The sequence below is a fragment of the Aquarana catesbeiana genome, linkage group LG04 (assembly GCF_042186555.1).
Source record: "Aquarana catesbeiana isolate 2022-GZ linkage group LG04, ASM4218655v1, whole genome shotgun sequence".
In the NCBI taxonomy this organism is placed as follows: domain Eukaryota; kingdom Metazoa; phylum Chordata; class Amphibia; order Anura; family Ranidae; genus Aquarana; species Aquarana catesbeiana.
In genome coordinates, this window is record NC_133327.1 from 219545476 (window position 1) to 219563762 (window position 18287).

General features: G+C 45.5%; 1 protein-coding gene across 4 annotated transcripts in view; it reads left to right on the forward strand.

Annotated features, from left to right (window-relative positions):
• The window catches only part of GPR160 (G protein-coupled receptor 160), an 87786-nt gene extending 73176 nt beyond the window's left edge, over positions 1-14610 (forward strand). For 2 of the 4 annotated variants that reach the window (XM_073626173.1, XM_073626174.1), the window contains one exon: positions 13402-14609. In XM_073626173.1, coding sequence (XP_073482274.1) covers positions 13447-14514 — 1068 coding nt within the window. In that variant the 5' untranslated portion in view covers positions 13402-13446 and the 3' untranslated portion in view covers positions 14515-14609. Of the gene's footprint in view, positions 1-13401 lie in introns of all 4 variants that reach the window. The other 2 variants (XM_073626176.1, XM_073626175.1) reach the window with 1 other exon arrangement.
• Positions 14611-18287: the final 3677 nt, after the last annotated feature.

Below are 18287 nucleotides of genomic sequence, written 5' to 3' on the forward strand. Positions count from 1 at the left end.
TGCTCCCTGAGCAGAGAGCTGGTGGCCGTCAGTCTGTCTCTCTGCTTTGATCGAACCACGGTGTTCACTGAAACACTGGGCTGTGGAGGGAGCAGGAGTGGCCAGCTCGGGCTCTGAAAGGCTGAGCTGGGTGCCTGTCCAGGTATGCGAGTGGATCCCAACCATATGGTTGCAATCTTTCCCCAGCCTGAACCATCTCTGACATCAGCCGACAGCATGCTTAAGCCCGCTGTCAGCTGAAAATGGGTCACAGGAGTGCAAAACAACCTGCACTGCTGTGATCAACTGGAGAAGTACAACCAAACAGGCTTTGGCTGTACTTCTCCTTTTTAATAAACCTATCACACAACCTGTCTCTCTGCTCCTGTTTATCATTACTTGTGACAATTGATAAATGTCCCCGTTTATGTTGTGAACTCTCCCTCCAGAGCCCAGGCAAGCTCTTCCTCGGCCCAGGCTTTAGATTCAGGCTCTTTCTCCCTGAAGCTGGAAGGTCCTTCAGGCACCCTCTTTCCTAGTCCAGAGGGCCTCCACGATCCCCCTCTCATAGTCCAGGACCTCCAGACACCCCCTCTCCTGATCCGGTACCTCCAGGCAACTCCTCACTTAGTCCAGTATCTCCCTTGTACCCCACTATCCAGGCGCCTTTGCCGCACCAACCACCATTTCCTAGTCGATGGCCTCCTCTGCTCCCATCCCCTAGTCCAGGGTCTCCTTTGCACTCCTCTCCTAGTCCAACTACAGCCCACTCCAGAGCCTCCTCTGTACCCTGCTTTCCAAATTTATCAAATCAAGTCCAGGGCCTCCGGTGTACTCCCCTCCTAATCCAGGGCCTCTTCTTCTCTGGGATGCCTCACGCAAAAAAAGAATAGGCTGTCCCTAGGAGGGAGACCTGCCTGTCCATTACACTTGATCAGGCAGCAGCAGTTCCCTGTGCAGGTGGAACCCCAGCCACGCCCCCCCCCCCCCCCCTATTTTGGCCCTGAGTATCATGGATCAGCAGCCATGATTACCATGGTCAGCACACAAAGGGGGACACAGGAACAGGCAAGTATTTTAGATTAAAAAAAGGGACAAATTACACTGCAACAGCGCTAAAGGAACAGGCGCATTTTTTTTTTTTTTTTTTTTTTTTTTTATTTTACAACCACTTTAAAGTGAACCTAGTTTCAGATATAATTTTTTTCATGTTAATGAAATTATAATGCTGTGTACACACAGTAAGAAACAAAGAAAGGAGGCGCCTCTGGGTGCAGACTTAAAAACAACTTTAATAAAAAGAGCAGTAACAGAGATTACACTCACATTTGTGTTGAGTTAAAAAGGCATATGAGAGTCCCAGATGTAACTGGAGGGGTCCGTGAGGTCGATCATCCCTGCCATGGATGTGTAATCAGACTGGTCTTTCAGATTCACTGTGTCCACCGGCTGGCAATGATGGAGGAATACCAGAATGAGGCTTGGAAGGCAAACAGCAATCCAGGGGAGTGGCGATGACATCACACACATGGGACGCGTTTCCTGAGTCAGCAAGCCGTGAATGGCATGGCAGCTGCACTCCTTTGTCAAGCTAGTTACTATGGGACTAATGCAGAGAATATATGGGAGGAAGTGAGGAGTGGTCATGAGAGGAAGCTGTATGGAGTAGGGGGAGTGGTCATGAGAGGAAGCTGTATGGAGTAGTGTCAGCAATGAAGGACGTGTGTGAAAAAAAAAAAACGGCTTTTGTTAAAGTGACATCCTGGTAAACCAGTATGCCATAGTGCAGATTGCACTGCATAACATTCTTCCCCGGTCATACAGGTCAGGGAAAGTGACATGGGGACCCTGTAGTGACACTTCACATGTTTTTCCAGGTTCGTAAGAAGAAGGGAAGGAGAGTGGACATTCAGCTCCCTCCCCTACCCAGTGGCACCCGCCATGGCAGTCCTGGGCACGCTAAAAGGTGCATGCAACCTGCTGTCTTTACGGGGGGGGGGGGGTTGGAGGCAAAGTGACCAGATTGCTTTCATCCGACAGCTGGCTTATCAGATTTAGACACACTTCTGGTGGTTGTGTGGCTGTGTAGTTTGTGTGTGTGTGTTAAACCCCCTGCTGACAAGCCCATACGATGTATGGCCCAGGCTGTAAAATTGTTAAGAGAATCTGTAACACATGCAGGTTTGCCTCTCGAATTGATTTTGTAATTTTGTTTGTTGTGGTTTTTGTTTGTTTTTTGTTTGGGATAGAACAGGGAATGCTACAACCTCCTGTCCTGTCCTGTTTTCTGTGTCTTCTGTGTCCCATTGGTGAGAAGTTCTTCACTTCCTGTCCTACAAACACAATACGAAGGAAGAGGAAATCTCTGACAGTTGTCACCAAAATAAGTGTTTCTTTATCGTACATCATGGGACACAGAGCACCATAGTAATCACTATGTGGGTATATAGGCACCTTCAAGTGATGGACACTGGTATACCCAATACAGGAAGTTCACTCCCTATATAGCCCCTCCTCGTCCTACCAGGAGTACCTCAGTTTTTTCGCCAGTGTCTAAGGTGTTGGTCACAAGTGAATATGTGCTCTGAGGAGCTCCAGGAGGGATCCATGCTGGATTTAAATAGTCTCCACAGACCGGATCCATCCAAAGTGCCACTGCGCTCAAGGTGGAAGGTACCCGGGCCTCGTATACGAAGCACGAGGTTTTGCCTGTAACGCCTCTTTGCAGGGCTGGACCCTGGGACCCAGGGCATTATGGTCATGCTTGCATTACCTAAAGCTTTTCCTGGCGGGGTGCTAATACAGGTCCAAGGGAGTGGAACCCCTATAAAGGGACCCGGTCCTTGAAGGTTTGCTAAACGCAGCCCGCTGTGATGGGTGAAGTTTGGATCTGTCTGTTACAGCAGTATCCTGCAGCGAGGAAAATGTAAGGGAAGAAGCCTAGGAACTGAAAAATGTCCACCTATGGGTTTTTTTTTCTTCTTCCATGTGTAAAAATGTTGTCATGCCTTAAAGTCTCCACTAGGAGTAAATGCAGAGGAGACAACGGTGGATGAACCTTTTTTTCAGCCTCGCAATCTGAGAAATTGCTGGTACAATCTCTTACGGAGATGGTTCATTCTACTTTCAAGCTACCCCTAACGGAGTCAGCTGAAAGTTCTATTTCTTCTTTAGGTTCCTTTAAAACCTTCACAGCCTTTGCATGCATTTCCTGTCCATGCATTACTAGAACAGCTTATTTAGGCTGAATGGGATCACCCGGATAAGCATTTTCCCTCTCCAAAGAGATTCACAGCACTCTATCCCATGGAGGAGAAATTCACCAAAAAATGGAATGTACCAGCAGTTGACGCTGCGATTTCCAGTGTGCCTCAGCCTGCAGTCGCTGCAATAGGCATCTGTCAGTCCCTAAAGGACCAGTTTAGAAAGGCCCTTAAGGAGGTTCCTGCACAACAAGCCCGGGATTTGGCCGAACTACCAAAAGCATTATGTTTTGCCATAGACGCCATGAAAGATTCTATTCACCAGGCGTCCCGCCTTGCGCTTGTGCTAGTACACATGCGTAGGATCCTGTGGTTAAAAAAATTGGTCAGCTGAAGCACCATGCAAAAAGCTCCTCACTGGTTTTCCTTTTCATGGGGTTTGGCTATTTGGGGATGATTTGGACAAATGCATCCAAATGATTTCTAGTGGGAAAAGTACTCTTTTTTTTTTTTTTTTTGCCAGTCAAAAGAAAGTGTAAATGCCCTTCATTTAAGCGGACTCTTTCCCCTGCTCTAGGGTCATCCGCCTCTAGGCAGTGGCAACGGCCTACGCTGTGAGACTCTGGAGGAAATCCTCAAGGTCAGGCCCAGGCACAAAAGAAGTCCTGGGGGCAGCAACCTGCAAAGCAAAATTCCAAAGCCTCATCGTGAAGGGGCGCTCCCCCTCGTCAGAGTGGGGGGAAGACTTCTGCAATACTCAGAAGTCTAGCAAGAGGAAATTCAGGACATGTGGGTCATCTCCACAGTGTCTCTAGGGTGCAAACTAGAATTTCTGGAGTTTCCACCGTCTCTCGTTTTCTGAGGTCGAACGTTCCCAAAGATCCAGGGAAAAGGCAATCTCTGTTTCCGGCACTAGACCGATTACTGGCTCCGGGGTTGATCATACAAATCCCCATAAAAGAGCAAGGTTTGGCGTTTTTTATTCAAACCTCTTTACGGTACCAAAACCAAATGGAGGTGTCAGAACCATTTTAGATCAAGAATCTAAATCCGTTCCTGAAGATCCTCTCCTTTCGCATGGAGTCGATCAGGTCAGTGGTGTCTATCCTACTGGCATCTATCGACATCAGGGATGCGTATCTGCATGTCCCTATATTTCCCAGCTCACCAAAGGTTTCTGTGGTTCGAGGTAGAACAGCAACATTTCCAGTTTGTAGCCTTGCCCTTTGGGCTAGCTACAGCACCCTGGGTGTTTTACAAAAGTCCTGGCACCACCTCTAGCCAGGTTAAGGGCACAGGGCATAACAGTCTTGGCGTACCTAGACAATCTATTGCTAATAGACCAGTCGGTGGCTCGTTTGTAATGCGCACGCTTTGCTCCAACCAGTTACCTGGAATATCTGGGTTGGATTCTCAACCTAGAGAGGTCTTCCTTAAAACCACTAAAAAGGCTGGAGCACTTGGGTCTGATCATAGACACAGCCCAGAAAAAGGTGTTCTTGCCTCAGGCAAAGATCAACTCCATAAGAGAGCTTGTGCGGATGGTCAAGTCAAAAGGAGATCCTTTGCATTAGGTAGTTAGGAAAGATGGTGGCTTCATTCAAAGCGGTTCCCTATGCCCAGTTCCATTCGAGACTGTTGTAAAACAGTATCCTGTCTGCTTGGAACAAAACTATTCAAACTTTAGACTTGCCAATGCGGCTATCCCCAAGGGTGTCCCAAAGCCTCGGTGGTTACTAACCCAAAATCTGCTGAAAGGAAGATCCTTCAGACCAGTTATCTGAAAAGTGGTAACAGATGCCAGCCTTTTAGGCTGGGGAGCAGTACTAGAGAAGACAACTGTCCAGGGACAGTGGTCAAGAACCGAAAGAGCCTTGCCCATCAACATCCTAGAGATTCGGGCAGTGCGTCTGGCTCTGAAGGCCTGGACTTTCAGGTTACGGGATTGTCCTGTTAGGATCCAATCCGACAATGCCACAGCTGTGGCTTATATCAGTCACCCAAGGGGGCACCAAGAGTCTCACAGCACAGACAGAGGTGAGCCATATTCTAACTTGGGCACGAAACATTCCTTGCCCATCGGCAGTCTTCATTCCGGGAGTAGAGAATTGGCAGGCGGACTACTTGAGTCGCCAGCAGTTATTCCCGGGGGAATGGTCCCTTCACCCTGACATCTTTCGGGCTGTTTGCCAAAAATTGGGGACTCCGGATGTAGATCTTCTGGCGTCCAGATTCAACATGAAGTTGGTCGACTTTGTATCCAGGATGAGGGATACACTCGCATGTGGAACAGATGCGTTGGTGACCCCGTGGGATCAGTTTTCACTGATTTATGCATTTCCCCTATTCAGTTGCTGCCACAACTTCTTTGCAGGATTAAGTTGGAAAGCAAGCCGGTAATTCTGGTAGCCCCAGCGTGGCCCAGAAGGTCCTGGTATGCAGAGATCGTAAAGATGGCGGTGGAGGATCCATGGTCCCTTCGACTACGGCCAGACCTACTTTCACAGGCGCCGATATTCCATCCTACCTTACAAATGCTAAACTTAACGGCTTGGCTATTGAAACCCACATTTTGAAAAAACGTGGGCTTTCTGGGTCAGTTATCTCTACCTTTTAATGTAAGGAAGCCAGCTTCCAGAACTATATATTATGTTTCCTGGTGTAAATCCAAGGGTTGTCACCCTCATATGCAGAATTCTTGCCTTTCTACAATTAGGGGTAGAGATGAAGTTGGCCTTGAGTACTATTAAGGGCCAAGTCTCAGCTTTATTGTTTTTTTTTTTTTTTTTCCCCAGACAGCTTGCTAGACATTCTTTAGTCAGGGGTTTTATGCAAGGGGTGATGCGGCTTAATCCACCAGTTAGACCTCCTTTGAACCCTTGGGACTTGAACTTCATTTTGTCAGTGTTACAAAAACAGCCATTTGAACCGATACAGCACATTTCCTTAGTCCTTCTGACAAGAAAGTTAGTATTTTTGGTTGCTATATCCTCAGCAAGGAGGGTTTCGGAATTGGCTGCTCTTTCTTGTAAAGAGCCATACTTATTTATGAGGACAGAATGGTGTTACGCCCTCATCAAGATTTTTTGCCAAAAGGTCTCCAGGTTTCCACCTGAACCAAGATATTGTCCTGCCATCGTTTTTTCCAAAACCATGTTTCAGGGAAGAGAAATCATTACATTGTCTTGATGTGGTGAGAGTGGTCAAAGTCTATTTTTAAAGACGACTGCTCAGATTTGGAAGACTGATGTCTCATTTGTACTGCCAGAGGGTCCTAAGAAAGGACAGGCAGCATTGAAATCCACTGTCACTAAGTGGATTCGGCAGGTTATAATTCAGACGTATGATTTAAGGGTTAAGATTCCACCTTTTCAAGTCAAGGCGCACTCTACCAGGGTGGTTAGTGCTTCTTGGGCAGTGCGTCACCAGGCCTCCATGGCTCAGATCTGTAAGGCCGCAACCTGGCCTTTAGTACATACAGCCACCAAGTTTTATCCGGTGGATGTAAGAAGGCGCGAGGATATCGCCTTTGGGTGCAATGTGCTGTAGGCAGCAGTATAGGTCCTCAAGTCTGGGGGTGCCTTATGGGTTGTCTACCTCCCCTCAAATAGCATTGCTATGGGACATCCCACATAGTGATTACTATGGTGCTCTGTGTCCCTTGATGTACGATAAAGAAAATAGGATTTTCATAACGGCTTACCTGTAAAATCCTTTTCTTGGAGTACGTCATGGGACACAGAGGTCCCTCCCCTCTTTTGGGGTTTAGGTATATTGCTTTGTTACAAAAACTGAGGTACTCCTGGTAGGAGGAGGGGTTATATAGGGAGTGAACTTCCTGTATTGGGTATACCAGTGTCCATCACCTGAAGGTGCCTTTTATACACACATAGTGATTACTATGGTGCTCTGTGTCCCACGATGTAATCCAAGAAAAGGATTTTACAGGTAAGCTGTTATAAAAATCCTATTTTTCTCATTCGTTCATTGACAGACATAGCCTTCTTTATTCAGAACCATATGGTTATATCGCCCCCTACAGGAGTAGGACACTAGGCAGAAAAAAGACTTGGCTACGCCCACGGGCAGTCCTAGGTGTTATACACACCCCTCTCTGCTATAGGCCTTCAGGTGTTTTTTGTTTGTTTTTTTTTCTGCCTAGTCAGGAGTGACGGGCTGGACATTCGATCTAGTGGTCACCCCAGTCTGGCCAGCGAGTGTGTGCAGACCACAGCTATGCGCTAGGTCGGCCACGACATAGCCCTACTGGACGGGGGCTGGCTCTGCGAGTTGAACGTCTCACGAGGTCGCGTACGACCAGGTCTCGGCTTGAGTCGCAGCGTCCCTCATGGCCGACAGCCCCCCACTTCGGTGGTGAGGAGGTTCTGTCTAGAGCGGTGCCCGCTTGGTCCTGGTATTGTGAGTAAATGTCCCCCTCTCCCCTTTAGGGAGCTTTTGTGGTGGACGCGGACCCCTCCCTGGGTCGGTCGGTCCTGCGGGTGCCCTCTGTCCCTGCACCCTCTTTTCCTGGCCCTGGAGGTCCCTTGGTAACCCCTCTTTCCCCCTCCCCTCTCCATATGGGGTAGTGTGCCTGTGGTTGGGTCCTGGGGGATGGGGTTGAGTGCTGGGGGTGCGCGCCACCTAGGTGCTGTGCTTACCGGAGGGAGGCACTGGGTCCGGTGCCCGGATTCATATTCTTACTCGCTCTCAATCTCTCTCTCGTGTCTGTCGTAGTCTCAGATAGCAAGGCCGGCGGCCATTTTGCCGTAGTCGGCGTCCTTTTACCTAGTGCCTGACGACTTCCTGCGACCATGTCTGTGTAGCTCGGCGGCCATGATATGGTGGATTTTGGCTCAGGCAACGGCGGCCATTATTGTGTAGCCCAGGGCCGTGTTTTTGGCAGGTGGAAGCTCCTCCTTTTTTAACCCGGCGCTGACTCCTGTGTTTTCTTCCCCCTTGGACGCCACGTGTGTGCAGATCTACATCTGAGGAAGCAAGTACTATGCTGGTGGAGTGGTGAGTCTGGGGGCTCCCCCCTCTCTCTGCTGTGGGGTGTCCTGGCGGTCCGGTACCACTACCGGTGTGGGGGTGTCCAATTGTAGTGGTCACTCTTGGTGTGGGGCTCTTTCTTTCTTTCTTTCTTTCTTTCTTTCTTTCTTTCTTTCTTTCTTTCTTTCTTTCTTTCTTTTTTTCTTTCTTTTTTTCTTTCTTTCTTTCTCTTTCTTTCTTTCTCTTTCTTTCTTTCTTTCTTTCTTTCTTTCTTTCTTTCTTTCTTTCTTTCTTTCTTTCTTTTTCTTTCTTTTTCTTTCTTTCTTTTTCTTTCTTTTTCTTTCTTTCTTTCTTTCTTTTTTTCTTTCTTTTTTTCTTTCTTTCTTTCTTTTTCTTTCTTTCTTTTTCTTTCTTTCTTTCTTTTTCTTTATTTCTTTCTTTTTCTTTCTTTCTTTCTTTCTTTCTTTCTTTCTTTCTTTCTTTCTTTCTTTCTTTCTTTCTTTCTTTCTTTCTTTCTTTCTTTCTTTCTTTCTTTCTTTCTCTTTCTTTCTTTCTCTTTCTTTCTTTCTTTCTCTTTCTTTCTTTTTCTTTCTTTCTTTCTTTCTCTTTCTTTCTTTCTTTCTCTTTCTTTCTTTTTCTTTCTTTTTCTTTCTTTCTTTCTTTCTTTCTTTCTTTCTTTCTTTCTTTCTTTCTTTCTTTCTTTCTTTCTTTCTTTCTTTCTTTCTTTCTTTCTTTCTTTCTCTTTCTTTCTTTCTCTTTCTTTCTTTCTTTCTCTTTCTTTCTTTTTCTTTCTTTCTTTCTCTTTCTTTCTTTTTCTTTCTTTCTTTTTCTTTCTTTCTTTCTTTCTTTCTTTTTCTTTCTTTCTTTCTTTCTTTCTTTCTTTCTCTTTCTTTCTTTCTTTTTCTTTCTTTCTTTCTTTCTTTCTCTTTCTTTCTTTCTTTCTTTTTCTTTCTTTCTTTCTTTTTCTTTCTTTCTTTCTTTCTTTCTTTCTTTCTTTCTTTCTCTTTCTTTCTTTCTTTCTTTCTTTCTTTCCTCCTATGGAGTCTTGAGCATGTTTCCCCACTTGACCCCCTGTCGGAGGCTGCAGGTCCCTCTGGGTCCCAGTCATATGCTGATGCACTGACGGCGGCCCCGGAGTCCTTTTGACTTTCCTTTTTGTCCTCTGCTTCATCTGTCTCGTCAGACCTTGAATCTGATTCGGCTGCCGTGGATAGGGCCCACCCTGTGGGGTCTGCAGCCACTCTCCTAGATCTTTCGGACAGTGAGTATGGTTCCTCAGCGCCCAGTGGCTGCGCACGAGAAAGAACTAGTGGACGCACTGATTGCTTCTGTGCGGGGAAAAAAAATGGAGATGCAGCCACAGCTGCGGTGGAGGTGCCGGTCCCCTTTGGCACTCACACGCTGCCTCACGCAGCAAAAGTGTTCCCTTATCCCTACTTTTTTGACAAGTTTGTCTATAAGAATGGGAGCGTCAAACTCCCTTTTGTGATCCCAAAGTGTTTCGCTGTGCGTTATCCCTTTTGAGGAGAGTTTACTCAAAAAATGCTATCCTGTGGTGGATCTCCCGATTTCTCGGTTGAACAAAACCACTATAATTTCCGGTTAAAGACCTGGCTGACGGGAAGGCAGAGTCTCTGAGCCTCAGTATGTTCTCTTTTGTGGGTTTGGCGCTTCGGCTGGTTTTGGCTATTTCTCTGGTGTCCCAAACGCTGACGGAATGGGCGAAGCTGTTGCGCTGTGATCTGGAAGGTGACCAGTTTCCTCCTGCCTTCACAGAATTAGCGGACCAACTGGTCCATGGGCTGCAGTTTGTCTGCGATGCCTCTTTGGACGCAGCTCCCTTGCTTTCTAAGCTACCTGTTTCAGCGGTAGTGCTTCGACGGGTATTGTGGCTGAAGTACTGGACTGCGGACCAGGCCTCTAAAGGCCCTAGGTGATCTGCCTTTTTCAAGGCGATCATTTGTTTGGGGCCACTCTGGATGATATCATTAAGAGTGTCACAGGGGGGAAGAGTACTTTTCTTCCACAGTCTAAGAAGGGGAAGGAGCCAAGTCACAAGCGTGGTCCTTCTTGGCACACAGTTTGTTTTTTTGTTTGTTTTTTTTCTCCCTCAGGGTCCACTGACAAAGGCTCCAAGTCTTTCAAGCCCCCCTCGGGAGGTCGCAAGTGGCCCTGGTCAGGCAAATCGAGAGAGAGAAACCCCAGACAAGACTCCTTCGGTATGAAGAGGCATCCTCACCCGCTGTCCGGGTAGGGGGGGTGTCTTCGATGGTTTCGGGGCCCGTTCTCTGATAAACGACAAGTGGGTCAATGAAGTGACTGTCAGGTTACAAGATCGAGTTCCAGACTTGTCCCCCAAGCAGATTTTTTTTTTTTTCCATCTGCATCTGTCTCTGGATTGCTTGTTAGCCCTCCGGGACGTGGTGCAAGGCCTGTTGCTCAAAGGGGTGATTGTCCCGGTTCTGGTATCAGAACGTTTCCAGGACTGTTATTCAAACCTATTTACGATCCCCAAAAAAGAGGGTACGGTACGTCCGATTCTGGACCTCAAGACCCTGAACCGCTATGTGCGGGTGCGGAAGTTCAGAATGGAGTCCATTCACTCCATAGTGGCATCTCTTCATCAGGGGGTCTTTCTTGCCTCCATCGACATCATCGATGCTTACCTGCACATTCCGATTTGTGCACAGTGCCAGCGGTTCCTCCGCTTTGCTGTGGGAGAGGAGCATTATCAGTTTGCGGCGTTACCCTTTTGGTCTTGCCTCCACTCCTTGGGTCTTCACCAAAGTGTTGGCCCCGGTTCTGGCACTGCTGCGCCAGCGGGGGATTGCTGTTCTAGGGTACCTGGACAACCTGCTGAGAGCAGATTCCCCAGCGTCCCTGTGGGACAACATAGAGATCACTGCTCAGACCTGTTTGCTCAGTTCCATACGAGACCCCTGCAAGGGGGGAGATCTTGTTGAAATGGGACACATTTTTCCGAGTCTCTAGACAGTCCGATTTGGCTCAGCAAAGGAACCAAAGGGTCCCTGATCTGGTGGCTTCGTTCCCAGGCATGAAAAATCTTTTCTCCCGCTGTACTGGACGGTGGTCCCCACCGATGCCAGTCTGTCCAGGTGGGGAGGAGTCCTGGGCCTAAGCTTGGCTCAGGGTCACTGGACGCTGGAGGAATCCAGGCTACCTATCAACATCTTGGACCTCCGGGCGATCAGACTCTGTCTGGATCATTGGACACATCGACTTCGGGGGCTCCCAATACGGATCCAGTCAGACAATGGCACTGCGGTGGCCTATGTCAACCACCAGGGAGGAACAAGGAGTGTGTTAGCCGGCCTGGAAGTAGCTGGCATTCTGCAGTGGGCAGAGTGTTTCGTCCTGTCCATCTCCACCATTCACATTCCGGGAGTGGACAACTGGCAGGCAGATTACCTCAGTTGTCAAGTATTGGACCATTCAACAGATCTGTCTACGCTGGGAATCTCCAGAGGTAGATCTGATAGCATCCCAAATCAACAGGAAGGTGCAGAGGTTTGTAGCCAGGTCTTGGGACCCTCTGGCGGATGCCTCAGACGCTATCTACGCCTTTCCTCCTCTCAAGCTTCTGCGGCAGCTGTTGCACAAGCTTGAGGACGAAGGAATTCCGGTCATTCTAGTGGCCCCGGACTGGCCTCGTCGGCCCTGGTACACCGACCTGGCGGCTGCCTCTCAGGGAGGATCTGCTATCCCAAGGGCCTTTACCATTGCTGGCTTTAACGCCCTGGGTATTGAAAGCCAGGTGTTGAAGGATAGGGGCTTATCTGTGTCGGTCATTCCGACGCTGCTCAAAGCTAGAAAGTCTACTTCCAGGAAGGTATATTATCGGACGTGGAATGCGTACATTTCTTTGTGTGAGTCAGTGGGGTTTCACCCACGTTCCTTTTCGGTGGCTCGGATTTTGACTTCTCTTCAAAGGGGTGTTGAAAAGAATTTTGGCCTTGAGTACTGTCAAGGGCCAGGTGTCGGCCTTGGCTTTTTTCTTTCAACGTTCCCTGGCTTCGCATTCCCTGGTGCGTACCTTCATTCAGGGAGTGCGACATGTGGTTCCACCGGTGCTATCTCCCTTGCCACTGTGGGACTTGAGACTTGTACTTTTGGTTCTACAGAAACCTCCGTTTGAAAATATATGAGAAATTCCCGAAGAAAGAAAGAAGGGGCTATCTGCTTCCTCGGCGTCCAGCTCTAGATGGATCAGGAAGATGGTGGCTGAGGCCTATTCTAATAAAGGGTCGGGTTCCTCCCTTCCCGGTGAAGGCGCACTCGACTCGGATGCTGAGTACCTCCCGGGCCTTCCGTCATCGGTTATGGAAGTTTGCAAGGCGGCCACCTGGTCGTCGGTGCACACTTTCACAAAATTTTACAAGGTGGATGTGCTGGCATCTGCGGATGCTTCTTTTGGTCGCAAGGTTCTGCAGGCTGCGGTCTAGAGGTGTGTGTTTTTTTTTTTTCCCCTCGTGAAGGGGATTTTTGTTTTCTCTGGTTCTGAATAAAGAAGGCTGTGTCTGTCAATGAACAAATGAGAAAATAGGATTTTTGACTTACTGTAAAATCCATTTCTCTGAGTTGACAGACACAGCACCCATTCCTCTATGGAATTTTAATACTTCTAATACTGCTTGTTACATAACTGAAGGCCTATAAAGCAGAGAGGGGGGTGTACATCACATAGGACTGCCCATGGGCATAGCCAAGTCCTTTTTTTTTTTTTTTTTTTTTTTTTTTCCCTGCCTAATGTCCTACTCCTGTAGGGGGCGATATAACCCTATGGTTCTGAATAAAGAAGGCTGTGTCTGTCAATGAACTCAGAGAAACAGATTTTAGGGTAAGTCAAAAATCCTATTTTCTATTACAAGATTTCCTGTTACCTGTTCAAGTATTTATTTTTTTATTGCTTGGGCTTTCTGTCCTAATGATTACCAGGATGGTAAATCACCCCAGGAGAAAGGACCTTTTACTGGGGTTCTAATCACTTCTTCTCTATCCAAAAAAGAGACTTGCTTGCTACAGAGACCAGACATATTGGTAGAATAGTCTGGGAAGATCAGTAGTTTAAAATGAAGGAAAAGTAGCTGGCTTTCTACTGGTGGTCTGACGGTCATGGATAATATGATTCCATCATCACTAGAAACATAGATATGTTCATTATAGCAAAGCATTTTCTACATGTACACATAACCTGTTTTTATTGTTCTAGAAAGAAGAAACTTGCGAAGCAAACAGCACATTCTTCTGTCTCGCCATGCCTGACGAGATCCTTTTCAAAAGCATATCGACTGCAGACAACACATCAGGTCTGGATGTAATGAATGGATATGAAGTGCTTTCAACAGAGCCACAGCAGCTGGAGCCGAGCTGTATACTCATCTTGATCATAGCAGGCAAAATAATTATGAACTTCTTAATTTTTGGGGCAAGGCACCGGAATGTAAGCACCAGCTTCTTGAGCTATTTCTGCATTTCTCTCGCTGCTATGGACTTTGGTCTCTTATTTGTTATTGCTTTCATCCACTACTTCCAGGACTTCTCCTTTTTAGGATTTCGAATCACCAACTACCACATTTGTCTGTTTACCCAGATTATCTCTCACACATATGGTATATTGCACTTTCCAGTTTTCTTGGTATCTGGACTGGATTACTACCTGACTATTGTGAAGTCTATAAAGATTTCACAGATCTACCCTGGAATACTATATTGTATTTATGTTCTGCTATTATGGATTACAGCCTTTGCCTATGTTCTTCGCTCTCCCATTGACACTCCTGCAGTGGACAGCTATGAGACGACATACCTGTGCACATTCTATATCAGCAGACAAAGTTTCTACTTATCAGTTGCCCTGGTTCTCACAGTTTTCCTGGTGTTAGCTGAGTGCTGCTGTGAAATTGTGTCGTTCATAAAATCACTGAAGGTTATTTCTAATGCCAATGACACCATAGTATTGTTTTCTTTTCCCTCTGGAGACCAGTGGCCCATTCAAGGACGAAAACCTTTCTTGGCTTCTCTCTTGTTCTCGTTTTTGGGCACATGGAGTCCCTTTGTTGTTTTACAGATAATCATATTTATATTGTGTGCTCACATCCCAGCGTACATGGACATGAACATTCCTTGGCTATATTTTGTGAACAGTTTCCTAATAGCAGTGTCTTTAGCACTAAAGTATCCTGATCTACCAGAGACCGAGAATATTTTCTCTACAGACCCATTTGTTTGCTGGAAATATTCTGCCCTGCCCTTCATGGTGGCTGAACAGAAAAAAGACATTTCTTTACTAAATGAGCTGCCATCTGCAGTTATGAATGTTTGAGATTTGTATATGCTGGTTTTATTTCCCCTTTTTTTTTTTTTTTTTATATAAATGTGAAACTACTCAGGTGGCATAAAATAAAGATTCTTAAAGTCGACTAACTTGTATAGGCCTCCCATTGTATCTTTCCTCCTGCCCATGCAAATCTGATAAGAATGGCACTTCTTTCTAAGCATCTGTTGCTGGTTGTTTATCGCTTTTTTAACTGAAATGGTCTCAGTGCTTGTTTTCAGAAGCAGAAAAATCCAAATTCTTGTAACTTGGTCATAATATTAAGAATTGTCTTAAATGGAAAATGAAAATGAAAATTTAAGTAAACAACAGACAGCATATAAGCCAGCATAGGTTTTAAAACTTTGAAAGTTCTGCGTATGAGAACTTTTAATAGTATTTATAGTATTATTCAGGATTAATATAGCTCCAACAGTTTGCACAGCACTTTACAAAATGAGGGCAGTTACAATACAATTCCATACAGGAGGAATCAAGAGGGCCTTACAATCTAAAAATGCTGGTGAACTGTGTATGGACTTTATGGCATCTATGCTGAAAATGTATTGTATTGCAGCTTGCCAATCCTTTTTAGATGTGGCTGCATCAGTGTGTTTCCCAACCCCCCCCCCCCCCCCCCCCCTCCTCTGTTTTTCACCTGGTGATCTGGCCAGTAATACACCACCTGTATTAGTAAGACAAAACTCTGAATAAATGGGCACAGGAAAGACAGCAGACAGTAGCATTGTCAGTCTGGCGTGGGGGGAGAGTAGTTGTCATGATCAGGGGTCCAACTCGAAGACCAGTTGATATAGCAGTAGTGCAATTCCCACCAACCAGCAGGATGGGTACACAGGCAGTCACCCTGGCGGGTGTTCACCAGAGTTCCTGATGGTGGAGATAAATTTTGCTGTGCATTAGTACCAGGTCACGGCCCTCTGGATTGCCCCACCAGGAGGTGAGCAGGTCGGGGTCCAGTAGCGGATAGGCAGGTAAGGATCAAATAGAAGCATGGTCAGTAACAAGTAGTTGCAGTTTGGGATCAGGCATAAGCATGGTTCAGGAACAAGCCAAAGGTCCATAACGAGTGGTAGCAAAATATGGATGGCAGCAAGAAGACGATAGCAAAATACTTGCTGAAGAGATTACAATAATCTGGCAAACAGTAAGCGCAGACACATGGTGTAAATCAGTAAGTTCAGAGGAGGAGCAAAGCGATCAAGGTTCAGCAGAAGCCATGGCACAATGCAGGGTTGTCCAGTGGATCAGACAGCATCTCTGGTAATTCAGCGAGAAGAGTCATTGCCAGACATAACAGAGGTCCCGGGTTCAAGTCCAGGCCCTGACAGTAGTGTTAATGTAATTAAATCTGCTAGTACATTTAACAAATGGAAGCCAAACGTCAGCTCTTTTATAATCACTTACAACTAGAGATGGGAAGGCCTTGTGAAAAAAATGTTTTACTTAGTTTTTTTTTTGTTTCTGAAAAAATTGGGAAAAGTGTGGAATGTTTGTTTTTTTTCTTTTACAATGATAACTCAACATATCTATGACATGGTATTCAAGCTATATAACATGAAAAGCAGCGCTATTGTAAAGTGAAAAATTTACATGATATCAAAAGTTATAATAGAAAACATTGTGACACTGTAAAAAAAAATAAACATGATAGCAGTTCAAAATCCTCAATCAAAAAGTGTCCAGAAAGAAGGAAGCAAATGTGATGTAAAAGGTAGCAGCTTACCAGTATGTATTGGCCTCCAAACTAATGGAAAGGCCAAACGAGCTGTAGGGAACACCCTTTCCCAAATATATCCACAGTGGTGCTGGTTGTCCTGGCGTGCTCCAAATCAAAATCCCATTCACGATATATGCATAACTAAATATAAAAGATCATAGCGTGATTCTGTATAAATGGGCTATTTATTGTGTAAAGGAAATACACTAACATATATCCACATTAAAAACTAGCATGTATTTTTTTTTTTTTTTTTGATTTTGAACTTGTATCATGTTTAATTTTTTTTAATTGTTTTGTGCTATAACTTTTTTTTGATATGTCACAATTTGTTTACTTTTTACTGCACTTTATATAGTGTGATTTTCTAGGTGTTTTTTCTATTGGCCTGTTCTAGTAGCTGTTGGTTCAATCGCTTATTTTGTTTTTATGCACATATCTAGCGCAGATATTTTTCAATTTTTTACAACATGAAGACCTTTTAATGAAAGATTTCTGAGAGTTTATGTAAAGTCTTAAATTATTGCAAGTTCTCTCAGCTGAAGACAAACAATTCCTGGAATACAGTTCAAGTAACACTGTACTTGATGCAGTTCTTAAACAAGAAATATGCAAATTTGCAACTAGGGGGCACTGCAGGGGTAAGGTTCCAGTTTAGTTTGCTTGTGAGCTCCATCTTGTACCTCCTTCAGCTGTATGATTGTTCGGATACAGTAGATGATAGTTTCTGTTCCCTCAGGCCTTAACCGACAGGTAAGAGGGTACATTTTGTCTGACAAATTTAGTTTTTGTTAACCTTTAATGATTCCCATTAACGTTCTCCACCATGACAGCATACTGTTTACCTATAGTCTGCTCCATAAATGGTTTCACTATTTTACCCAAGAGAAGGAAAAGAGATAAAACTAACATCTAGAGTTTGAAAACCATTCCACAGTGCAATTTCTGCTTAGAGCAAAGCTACAATTTGAAAATATTGTGAAAATTAAATATTCTTTTCCAGATGCTACAGGGATTGCAAAACGCATCCTGGCATGCCAGACGTGCCCTAAAGACATTAAAAAATACTTTCTGTAATGAAAGTGAGTAGCTTTTTCCCTCCAGAGTTCCCTTCATTTAGGCTACTTTCACCCTGGGGCGGCGGGTCTGTTTAAGCGGCGCTTTTCGGCTGCTAGCGGGGTGCTTTTAACCCCCATTAAGGGGTTAAAAGCGCCTGTTTTGCGGTGCTTCCGATTCGCTTTTTCTGTACTCCAGTTCTTATGTTTTAGTGCATAGTTAAGTCACTTGGGCCCCTTTCACACTGACTTTTTCTGCGACTTTGAACATCACAGGCACATGACAAATTGTACCCCATGATTCCCAATGATAACCATTCATATCTGTGTGACTTCAAGTTGCACCTGTACTACTTTGGTCAGACTTTGATGCGAGTTGAGGTCCATAGACCTCAAGTTTACCCAGGCATTCCCTAAAATTTTGTCAGTTGTGGCAGTGTTAAAGTCCCACTACTGTCCTCCAGTTCTTAGTAAGCATGATGTGTCTTTCATCTGCTGCATTGTTCCCTTGGCCAACCACTGCATCTACAGTCCTCAGTGTGGCCCGTTTCTTTGTGCTTCTTCAAATGAGCTTGAACAGCACATCTTGAAACCCCAGTCTGCTTTAAAATCTTTGTTTCGAAGAGCTCTTGCTGGTGCAGGAAACCTACTTTTGTGTCTTGTTCCTATGTTCTGTTTTGCCATGGTGTATGACCTGTGACATGAAACTGGCTTCCACAATCTCACCTTAGTAGCAGAGTTTGGCTGTTCCTTACCCAGTTTTAAACCTCCTACACAGCTGTTTTGTTTCAGTTAATGACTGTGTTTCCACCTATGTATGAAATTGTTGATTGTTGGCAACTGCTTGGTATAATTTGTTAGGCCCCTTTCACACTGGGGTGGTGGGGGCAGTGGCAAAACAGCGGTATAGCCACGCTGCCCCATTGATTTCAATGGGCAGGAGCGGTGTATACACCCCTCCAAAAAGATGCTGTTTGCAGGAGTTTTTA